The 12,038-nt window shown below is 42.4% G+C and overlaps 1 protein-coding gene across 1 annotated transcript in view; it reads left to right on the plus strand.

Moving 5' to 3' along the window:
• Positions 1–12,038, plus strand: part of LOC139456458 (E3 ubiquitin-protein ligase ZNRF3-like) — a 77,168-nt gene that overhangs the window by 42,228 nt on the left and 22,902 nt on the right. The window contains exon 2 of the mRNA XM_071238184.1: positions 7,520–7,639. Within this exon, the coding sequence (XP_071094285.1) occupies positions 7,520–7,639 (120 nt within the window). The remainder of the gene's footprint in view (positions 1–7,519; positions 7,640–12,038) is intronic.

Genomic DNA, 12,038 nt, shown 5'->3' on the forward strand with positions numbered 1-12,038 from the left:
GCTAGAGGGGGGTGCGCATTATACATGGGTGCGCACTATACTCAAGAAAATACGGTAGTCCAACTAGGGCACCCTTGGCTCTCCCCTCTGGTGTTGACTGCAGTCCATGATGGAGCTGTTTGTCTATACTATGACTGCAGTCCATGGTGGAGCTGTTTGTCTATATTATGACTGCAGTCCATGGTGGAGCTGTTTGTCTATACTATGACTGCAGTCCATGATGGAGCTGTTTGTCTATACTATGACTGCAGTCCATGATGGAGCTGTTTGTCTGTACTATAACTGCAGTCCATGGCAGAGCTGTTTGTCTATACTATGACTGCAGTCCATGGTGGAGCTGTTTGTCTATACTATAACTGTAGTCCACGATGGAGCTGTTTGTCTGTACTGTAGCTGTAGTCCATGGTGGAGCTGTTTGTCTGTACTATAACTGTAGTCCATGGTGGAGCTGTTTGTCTGTACTATAACTGTAGTCCACGATGGAGCTGTTTGTCTATACTATAACTGTAGTCCATGGTGGAGCTGTTTGTCTATACTATAAATGTAGTCCACGATGGAGCTGTTTGTCTGTACTGTAGCTGTAGTCCATGGTGGAGCTGTTTGTCTGTACTGTAACTGCAGTCCATGATGGAGCTGTTTGTCTGTACTATAACTGCAGTCCATGGCAGAGCTGTTTGTCTGTACTGTAACTGTAGTCCATGGTTGAGCTGTTTGTCTGTACTATGACTGAAGTATTCCATAGTGGAGCTGTTTGTCTGTACTATAACTGTAGTCCATGGTGGAGCTGTTTGTCTGTACTGTAACTGTAGTCCACGATGGAGCTGTTTGTCTGTACTGTAACTGTAGTCCATGGTGGAGCTGCTTGTCTATACTATAACTGTAGTCCATGGTGGAGCTGTTTGTCTATACTATAACTGTAGTCCATGGTGGAGCTGTTTGTCTATACTATAACTGTAGTCCATGGTGGAGCTCTTTTTCTGTACTGTAACTGTAGTATTCCATGGTGGAGCTGTTTGTCTGTACTATAACTGTAGTCCATGATGGAGCTGTTTCTCTGTACTATAACTGTAGTATTCCATGATGGAGCTGTTTGTCTGTGCTATAACTGTAGTATTCCGTGGTGGAGCTGCTTGTCTGTACTGTAACTGTAGTCCATGGTGGAGCTGTTTGTCTGTACTATAACTGTAGTATTCCATGATGGAGCTGTTTGTCTGTGCTATAACTGTAGTATTCCATGGTGGAGCTCTTTGTCTGTACTATAACTGTAGTCCATGGTGGAGCTGTTTGTCTGTACTGTAACTGTAGTCCATGGTTGAGCTGTTTGTCTGTACTATAACTGTAGTATTTCATGATGGAGCTGTTTGTCTGTGCTATAACTGTAGTCCATGGTGGAGCTGCTTGTCTGTACTATAACTGCAGACCATGATGGAGCTGTTTGTCTGTACTATAACTGTAGTCCATGGTGGAGCTGTTTGTCTGTACTGTAACTGTAGTATTCCATGGTGGAGCTCTTTGTCTGTACTATAACTGTAGTCCATGGTGGAGCTGTTTGTCTGTACTATAACTGTAGTATTTCATGGTGGAGCTGTTTGTCTGTACTATAACTGTAGTCCATGGTGGAGCTGTTGTCTGTACTATAACTGTAGTCCATGGTGGAGCTGTTTGTCTATACTATGACTGCAGTCCATGATGGAGCTGCTTGTCTATACTATAACTGCAGTCCATGATGGAGCTGCTTGTCTGTACTATAACTGAAGTATTCCATGGTGGAGCTGTTTGTCTGTACTATAGCTGTAGTATTCCATGGTGGAGCTCTTTTTCTGTACTGTAACTGTAGTATTCCATGGTGGAGCTGTTTGTCTGTACTATAACTGTAGTCCATGGTGGAGCTGTTTGTCTGTACTATAACTGTAGTATCCCATGATGGAGCTGTTTGTCTGTGCTATAACTGTAGTATTCCGTGGTGGAGCTCTTTTTCTGTACTGTAACTGTAGTATTCCATGGTGGAGCTCTTTGTCTGTACTATAACTGTAGTCCATGGTGGAGCTGTTTGTCTGTACTGTAACTGTAGTCCATGGTTGAGCTGTTTGTCTGTACTATAACTGTAGTATTTCATGATGGAGCTGTTTGTCTGTGCTATAACTGTAGTCCATGGTGGAGCTGCTTGTCTGTACTATAACTGCAGACCATGATGGAGCTGTTTGTCTATACTATAACTGCAGTCCATGATTGAGCTGTTTGTCTGTACTATAACTGCAGTCCATGGCAGAGCTGTTTGTCTATACTATAACTGTAGTCCATGGTGGAGCTGTTTGTCTATACTATAACTGTAGTCCATGATGGAGCTGTTTGTCTATACTATAACTGTAGTCCATGATGGAGCTGTTTGTCTGTACTATAACTGTAGTCCATGATGGAGCTGTTTGTCTATACTATAACTGTAGTCCATGGTGGAGCTGTTTGTCTATACTATAACTGTAGTCCATGATGGAGCTGTTTGTCTATACTATAACTGTATTCCATGATGGAGCTGTTTGTCTGTACTATAACTGTAGTCCATGGTGGAGCAGCTTTTCTCTGCCATAACTGTATTGTTCCATGGTGGAGCTGCTTGTCTATACTATAAGTGTAGTATTCCATAGTGGACCTGCATTTCTCTGCTATAGCTGTAGTATTCTATGGTTGAGCTGCTTGACTGTACTGTAACTGTAGTATTCCATAGTGGACCTGCATTTCTCTGCTATAACTGTAGTATTCCATAGTGGAGCTGCTTGTCTGTACTAAAACTGTATTCCATTGTGGAGCAGCTTTTCTCTGCTTTCACTGTTGTATTCCATAGTGGAACTGCTTTTCTCTGCTTTCACTGTAGTTTTTCATAGTGGAGCTGCTTTTCTCTGCTTTCACTGTAGTATTCCACGGTGGAACTGCTTGTCTGTACTGTAACTGTAGTATTCCATGGTGGAGCTACTTGTCTGTACTATAACTGTAGTATTCCATGATTGAGCTGCTTGTCTGTACTATAACTGTAGTATTCCATAGTGGAGCTGCTTGTCTGTCCTATAACTGTAGTATTCCATAGTGGAGATTTGTTTCTCTCCTATAACTGTAGTATTCCATGATGGAGCTGCTTATCTGTACTATAACTGTTGTATTCCATAGTGGAGCTGCTTATCTGTACTATAACTGTAGTATTCCATGGTGGAGATTCATTTCTCTGCTATAACTGTAGTATTCCATAGTGGTGACACTTTTGTTTGCTATAACTGTAGTAGGATTAAATAGTAGAGCTATTTCAGCTATATCTGTGTTTTCCATACTTTCTCTTAGGCCTAAAGTCTATATGGCTGAAGTAATGCCTATATCTGTGTTTTCCATACTTTCTCTTAGGCCTAAAGTCTATATGGCTGAAGTAATGCCAATGCGACAAAATGTTTTAATTCATTCACAGGTCTGAATTATTTCACTTCGGTCTGGTGTTGTTATGTGTGGAAACCAGGGGTCCGGAAACCGTCATATGCGCCGGACATGTCCGACTGGGAATCTCAAATGTCCGGTTTAAAATATTGCTTACCGGACATTCAAATTTTTCTGTCCGGACTTTTTAAAAAGTATTGTCCGGACATTCTTAAATTTTGACCGGACATGATCAACAGTTGGGACTAAGCAGTTTCTGTCTGCAGTTGTAACACACGAAGATTATCTACACTGACAAGCTTTGTTTGTTTTGATTGCTGTAAATACATTGTACCTACATGATAGTCCAATCGGTCAATCACTGTAATAGGAAATAAACTGAGTTGACACTGATTAATCGAGGATTAATTACTGAGAAACATCTTGTTAATTTGAGTGAAAGGTGTTTACAACTGTACATAAACTTGCATCATCGATGTACCTCATTATCCTCACAATGCTACGATACGTAACCTCAGACAAGAAGCGAAAGCGTGACGACAGCCAGTCGACCGATGCAGATCAGTCCAGCGGATCTGCCAAACCCTCAAAGTCTAGACGATCATTTTGTAAGTCGTGGCTAACGATTTTCACTTGGTTGACATACAATGAGGATTTGCAGATTTTATTGTTTTCAGTAGCTAGTCGTATATTGAATCTTGATTGACCGCCATTTTGCTTTCTGTGACGATTGATATTAAATTTTTTTATGGTCAGTAATTAAGTACAGATGAAAAAAGTATTCAAATAACTATTGCTATCAATGATTTTTTAGTATTTGTGATTATATTATCTGTCTTGTTTTTAAATAATCTTTAGTTTAAAAAAACCCTTTTCCCGTGAGGTCACGTGATAACCAAATATGGGATAATAGTCTCGATCCAAATATTACAACACGTACACTTGAGCAGACTCATGAATATAACTCATGAATATTGATTAGACCATTCACTACGTTAACAGATCGTTATTATAACAGAAACAAACGTATGTTTTCCATTTACATCTAAAATGATATTATTTGTTATTAATTGTCCGGTGAATTAAACAATTTAAATTGAAACAATTCATAATTTATCATATTATGAATACGTAACAACTTGTAATGTGTGTGAAAAGTCGTACTGAAATACGCTATTTGAAGGGGGCGTGGCCTAAATGCAAATGTCCGATTGGGATTTTAAATTTTCCGGACCCCTGGTGGAAACAGCTAATTATGAATCTAATTGGATAGCTAATAACGTCTGATGACTTTCAAGGTAACAATCTTGAAGCCAATCCAAATTACCAAATTTTCACAGTTTGACTTACAGACTCCGGTGTGGATTACTAATGACTTTTTGTGCCAAGTTTGTGTCGAGTTAGACATTGGTAGTGTAAATACCTGTGGCTGATAGCGAGAATAACATGATAAAAACACTTGAGAGGGAAGTGAGAGGTGTTTAGATTCAGCTCAGTTCCCAGGATCCATCTGTTGTCATATCACCCAATGATAACACTGTAAAGACATGCGATAACCATCATTACCATTGATAACACCAAGTCATTGATGTTGGCCTGAAATACCTGGGTTATCATGCTAAATCGTGTACCTCTTGCTAGGATGTGTGTTTGACTTCCACCAAAATAGACTGCCTGGTGGCAATGTGGCCGACAGGGGGTGGCTTATGCTTATTACATGTGCAGGAACACGGGTCAGGGGGGAGGGCAAAAAAGGGGAGTACAGGATGGAATGGGGTGAATTAAATATTCTCCTAGTCATTCAACAACAATGATAGCTATGTCTGTCAGAAAAACCCGCAGGAGCATATAGGTGTCCCACTAGTCTAAGCAGAGTTGCTTCCCTTGGAAGTGCCAGAAAGCTGTGATCCTAGTTTGTTTGATGATGTTTCTAGGTTTGTCAGTGTCACCGAAGTGGTTAGCTACAAAGGCCTACATCTCACTCTTTCCTCCAACATATTATTATGCTGAAATACTGTTCATGAAAGCAGCATTAAGCCCAAATTATCCTCACTCTATACTAATGTCCTGTGTTTGTTCTGGGAAGCTGAGGTGGGGTAGCCTAGTTGTTATAGCGCTGCTCATCACGGTGAAGACCCAGTCGATTCCCACATGGGTACAATGTGTAAAGCCCATTTCTGGTGTCCTTCGGCATGATACTGCTATATTATTGCAAAAAGTGGCGTAAAACCATTCTCGCTCAATCTGGAAAGCTGGATTCTTTCAAGTTTTAACTTACTTAATACGATTCAGCTGTAAAAATGTAATTTGAAAAAAAGGAATACGAAGGATTTGCAAATGGATACGAGTAATAATGAGTTTCTGATAATTTAGAGTTTGGTTTGGTTTGAAGGGGAGGAATCAAGGCATTAGCAGCCTATTCTACGTTTTGTCATCTGAGTCTCAATCCAATACATCTCTTCCAGAGAGGACGCAACAACTAATATATCATTTTTGAGAATTCTATTGCCCATCACTGGCCCCTGATTACAGTGTAACTGGCTATTAAGGATTATGTGGGGAAATACGCCAACCAGTGCCCCTGTACAATGTGATACTGGGGCATAACTGCCCGGAACAACTAACCAGGTGATTTGTCTTCTGGGCCTATGATTGCTAAAGGGATTTATCGCAGGATGGTTAATGAAATGTCCAAGACAATCAGTACTTGATAGTCTTCGTGCGTGTCAGGTGTACATTCATCCCGCCTTTCTGCTCAATCAATTAGATCACCATGTCCTCCGAGGGGCCTTGACAAAGGCAGGTTATCCCTGATAACCCTCCGTAACCCACATCAAACCAGTCATACATCTGGCGAAACCATTACTAGGCAGTCAGTCCTCAGCCTGGGTGATCACCAATACAGTATCACTTGATCTCGAGCCATGGGTGACCTGGGGATTCTAGCATTGTGCAGGGTCACCTCATACAGGTAATTGAGGTCGTAGGTAAAGACCACAACAAAGGCCTAGTCTTGTGTAAGGAATGTTAAATGGGCAGGGCTCGGTCCTGTCCAAATACCAGTGAATTATCTCACCTGTGTAATAAAAATGAGATGTATCTTGATTAATCTTAATGTTTTGTGATATCTCTGAAGTTTTTGTTTTTTTCTAAAATGATGTCTTTTTTTTTATGCTTCTAGAGATTGGGTGATAAAGATCTCTTGTCACTGTCAGGCTGAGTCACTATTGTAGATACTATCAACATGTTTGTATCTGGTTCCTGTTAGGGGGCAGTTAAGTAGACTTCAAGAGTATTCAGGTGATATTAGTTCTGGAACATAGAGATTGTGTGTTAAACACGAACACGTAAGAGTAGTGTGTGTTGAGGGTGGGAGGAAGCCTAGAGCTCCACAGCATTACCTTCTCTGCAAATTTAGCAGTACCAGGATGTGCTGAATGTGTGTTTGAATCCCATACTACTCCTGATAATGGTCTTCAGTCTGTCTGCATACCATCCTGCTGGTCGGTTCTCCTCAGTAGTAATCTTTAACATGCATAACCCTTGGCTTTCCTTCAACATTAAGCTGGTTGTGTACTGATTACAATGTTAAGCCCAACTCACACAGACATCCAGTTAAAGTTCCACTCCACTGTTTTCCCCATTAAAAGCTCATTTAAACCCCATTAAAACCGTTCTTCAAAATTTGTCCAGAAGGCACCTTTCCAAACTAACAGTGAGTGAGTGAGTGAGTATGGTTTAATGACGCTTTAAGCAATATTCCAGCAACATCACGGCGGGGGACACCAGAAATGGGCTTCGCACATTGTAGCAGTGTCTCGAATCGAACCGGGTTCTTTGGCGTGAAGAGTGAACACTTTAACTGCTAGGCTACCTGACCACCCCCTAAACTAACAGGGTTTTGCTGTACTTGTGAACAAACTTCACATGTTATTTATCGTGTGATATTTTTTAAATATGTAACATATTTGTTTGAAGATATTTCTTCTCATCAAAATAATGATTAATTTTCAAATAATAAGAAATGTATTTAGTTTTGTCTGCAGAACTATAATTTCCATATACATGTGTTGCCATGGTAATATATTTGTGATTCTTGTTTCAGCTGCACCCTTTGGGCCTATGTAATACGCAGATCTACGATGATGGGTACAACTTCGGCTGGGTGGGTGTGGTCAAACTGGAGGAGCATGAGCCAATCAAATGTCTCTCTGTTGTGGGCAAGGTGAGGCATTCAGAATATGCAGGTTTTCAGTTTCACCAGTGGATTTATTAAAGAAATATGTTTCAAATATGTTTGCTGTATATTTCTTCTGAAACTGCTCTTTGTATTTTACCTGTGAAATCCTGTTTTTTCAGTAATTTGTCGTTAAGATTTGATTCCTAAGTCTGTTAATGTTGAATGTTGAAGATGTTCTCAATGTCTGGCTTTACCCATGAAGATCCAGGTAGAATAGGTCTTCAGCAACCCATGCTCGCTGTAAAAGACAACTATGCTTGTTACATCAGGTGACTAATGGGATCGGGTGGTCAGGCTTGCTGACATGACTGATGCATGTCATCGTATCCCACATGCATAGATCAATACTCATGATGTCAATCACTGGATTGTCTGGTCCAGACTCAATTATTTACAGACCTCCGTCATATAGCTGGAAATATTGCTGAGTGTGGCGTTAAACAACAAACAAACAATGTCTGGTTTGAGGGGAGTGTGGTATTGATGGATCATGGGGATCCATGCAGAGGGTTAATTGCACCAAGCAATCATTCATGACGGTAAGTCATGTAAGTTGAGTGTTGTAATGTGTGTTAAATGGCCAAACATGCTTTTGGTCTGTCATTCTTGTCTAATTAAATCCTGATTTACTCTAATGAAGAAGAATTTCCTGATTGAAACCATTATCAATCATAATTTCCTTTTAAATACAAGAAACATTAAGTTGCTTGATGTGAACACAAATCACTCTTTGCAGACTTTAAAGAAAAGTTCACATTTACCATTAGACTTCATTGAAATAATTCTAGGCTGGGTATTTCCTGAAGTGCTCATGTTGAGCAGGGCTAATCACTGGCTAGTATTGCCTCATGTCCCTGGGGCTTGCTGCCCATACCCTACTGCTTGTATAATTCGGCCTATTTATGAACATCAAAGCCAGGCAGATTAAGCATAACGCCAGTCTGACGACAGCTATTGTGATACAATGAGAGAAAGAGGGACAATTACCCTGAGCAATGAATTCTGTGAAGCTTTCGTCTAGTTTGCATGCATCGTAACATAAAAGAAAAACATGTCAATAGACTGTCAATGGTATTGATAATTTGCAATTAGTGTAAGAATCGGTTGTTGGGATAATAGCATCAGCGACTGTGACTGGGTCATTACTAGCATGGCTGCAATCAGGACAGGTTGATTAATGATTTTATGTTGAAATCTTGTCATGCGCTGGCTTGGAATATAATGATAATGAATTAGTTTGTGGAACTCTATATGGTGGGTTTTCATTCGTTCAGCTAATCATTACAATTAAGTCCACATCTTGCATTGAGGCAGCTGTTGGGATTGACGTTGAGATTTCCAGATTGTATTAAGTACCAGATAATGATAGGTATGGATTTTCATGAAGATGAAATATTTAATTCCTTATTTAATAAGAATAGTTTCTGTTTCAGGTATGACTAATAAACTGAATGTGTGCATCAATATTTGTGTGACTGGTGGGTGAGGTGTAGGGTGTGGGGTGTGGAGTGTACGGGGCTGGGGTGTAGGGGGTGGGGTGTAGAGGGCCAGGCTGTAGGGGAGGGGTGTAGAGGGGGTGGGGTGCAGAGGGCCAGGGTGTAGGGGAGGGGTGTAGAGGGCCAGGGTGCAGGGGGTGGGGTGTAGGGGGTGGGGTGTAGAGGGCCAGGTTGTAGGGGAGGGGTGTAGAGGGGGTGGGGTGTAGAGGGCCAGGGTGTAGGGGAGGGGTGTAGAGGGGGTGGGGTGTAGAGGGCCAGGGTGTAGGGGAGGGGTGTAGAGGGCCAGGTTGTAGGGGAGGGGTGTAGAGGGGGTGGGGTGTAGAGGGCCAGGGTGTAGGGGAGGGGTGTAGAGGGGGTGGGGTGTAGAGGGCCAGGGTGTAGGGGAGGGGTGTAGAGGGGGTGGGGTGTAGAGGGCCAGGGTGTAGGGGAGGGGTGTAGAGGGCCAGGTTGTAGGGGAGGGGTGTAGAGGGGGTGGGGTGTAGAGGGCCAGGGTGTAGGGGAGGGGTGTAGGGGGTGGGGTGTAGAGGGCCAGGGTGTAGGGGAGGGGTGTAGAGGGCCAGGGTGTAGGGGAGGGGTGTAGGGGGTGGGGTGTAGAGGGCCAGGGTGTAGGGGAGGGGTGTAGAGGGGGTCGGGTGTAGAGGGCCAGGGTGTAGGGGAGGGGTGTAGAGCGGGTGGGGTGTAGAGGGCCAGGGTGTAGGGGAGGGGTGTAGGGGGTGGGGTGTAGAGGGCCAGGTTGTAGGGGAGGGGTGTAGAGGGCCAGGGTGTAGGGGGTGGGGTGTAGAGGGCCAGGTTGTAGGGGAGGGGTGTAGAGGGCCAGGTTGTAGGGGAGGGGTGTAGAGGGGGTGGGGTGTAGAGGGCCAGGGTGTAGGGGGTGGGCTGTAGAGGGCCAGGTTGTAGGGGAGGGGTGTAGGGGAGGGAAGGGGTGTAGAGGGCTAGGGTGTAGGGGGTCAGGTGTAGAGGGCCAGGGTGTAGGGGAGAGGTATAGAGGGGTGGGGAAGGGGTGTAGGAGGCAGGGGGGTCGGGTGTAGCGGGGTGGGGAAAGGGGTGTAGGCTCTCCACACCTATGTACAATGTGTGAGCTCATTCTTGATGTTCACTGGTGTGGTGGGCTAGAATATTCCACACTTGCTCATGTGCTCAGTGTAACACTAGCAATTGTAGAGAAGGTATGGTACACACACTAAAATGTCCCAATGGTCCAGAGCTTGTGTTCCGTGTATCTGACTGTTGAGGGGTACTGTAATTTGCTGTGGTGAGTCGCCCTGATTATATGTATAGGTTTGTCAGTTTTATACTCATGCTCAGGGGTTTCACCAAAATGGTATGTGTCTTAGATCTGCATCACTTTGGGCTTTCCTCAAACATAAAGCTGACATGCAGTGATATAGATGGGATTCTGTTCTAAGTGGCGTAAAACCAACTCACTCACTCTCACTCAGTTAACTCTCTCATCAAGCTGACATGCTGTGATATAACCGAAGCTCACTTACTCACTCAATCACTCTGTACCTGGTACATCTATTTCATTTATATAACCTGCCATCACAAATCTGTGATCTTAAAGGCTGCCCAACACTTTCCTTGTTTCACAGAAGAGCTTGCTTCAACTCTTGTTGAAGAAAAACATAATGTAGACAACTTCTTTTTCTGTGTTAAAATATTAGTATTTTGCAAAAGGTTTGGTGTTAAACATTTGTCCTCTAGTGAGTGAGTTACTGAACCATATCACAGCAGGCACCAAGATGGGCATCACACACTGCGTCTTTCAGAGCTACAGATAAACTGCATAATTGCGTAAAATACCCCCAAAAATACATTCAAAACCCAATTACAATTAACTTGCGTACACAAAGGCATGTATTAAATGAAAAAACTAAAATGTGTAACAACAGCACGCGTAAATACACAATGAAGTTTTTTCAGCATGCATACAAAGTAGCTAATTTCCAAATTAGGAGCTAATTTATTTTCCGAGTCAAGCCTATATATACTACTCAAAAGAAGTTAAAGAACACCCGATTCTTTCATATTACTATAGTTAATTTGTCTTGGCATGTGAGATTAACTATAGTAATATGAAAGAATTGGGTGTTCTTTAACTTCTTTTGAGTAGTATATTTCGAACAGTCATATACATCTAAAAAATTATTTAACTTTTTAAAAATCATGAAATGTCCACTGATTTTTGGAAAACCCCAATAGAGTGATGAATAAATGAGTGAAAAGATATTGCTTACCCAATGAAAAATGTAATAACCCAATTAAATTAGAAAAACTAGAGTAAAAACTCAATTGTCAAAAACTTAATTTGAGCTCTGGTCTATGTGGAGAAGCAAAACCCAGGCCTTCAGCTTCATCAGGGGACACTTTAACTAACAGATAGTAATCCTGTTGTACATATACAGCCACTGCAGGCCAGTACACCTTCAGCTTCATCAGAGGACACTTTAACTAACAGATAGTAATACTGTTGTCCATATACAGCCACTGCAGGCCAGTACACCTTCAGCTTCATCAGAGGACACTTTAACTAACAGATAGTAATCCTGTTGTCCATATACAGCCACTGCAGGCCAGTACACCTTCAGCTTCATCAGGGGACACTTTAACTAACAGATAGTAATCCTGTTGTCCATATACAGCCACTGCAGGCCAGTACACCTTCAGCTTCATCAGGGGACACTTTAACTAACAGATAGTAATCCTGTTGTACATATACAGCCACTGCAGGCCAGTACACCTTCAGCTTCATCAGGGGACACTTTAACTAACAGATAGTAATCCTGTTGTACATATACAGCCACTGCAGGCCAGTACACCTTCAGCTTCATCAGGGGACACTTTAACTAACAGATAGTAATCCTGTTGTCCATATACAGCCACTGCAG

This window comes from Haliotis cracherodii, unplaced genomic scaffold, assembly GCF_022045235.1.
Source record: "Haliotis cracherodii isolate W230 unplaced genomic scaffold, xgHalCrac1.p SCAF_11, whole genome shotgun sequence".
Lineage (NCBI taxonomy): Eukaryota > Metazoa > Mollusca > Gastropoda > Lepetellida > Haliotidae > Haliotis > Haliotis cracherodii.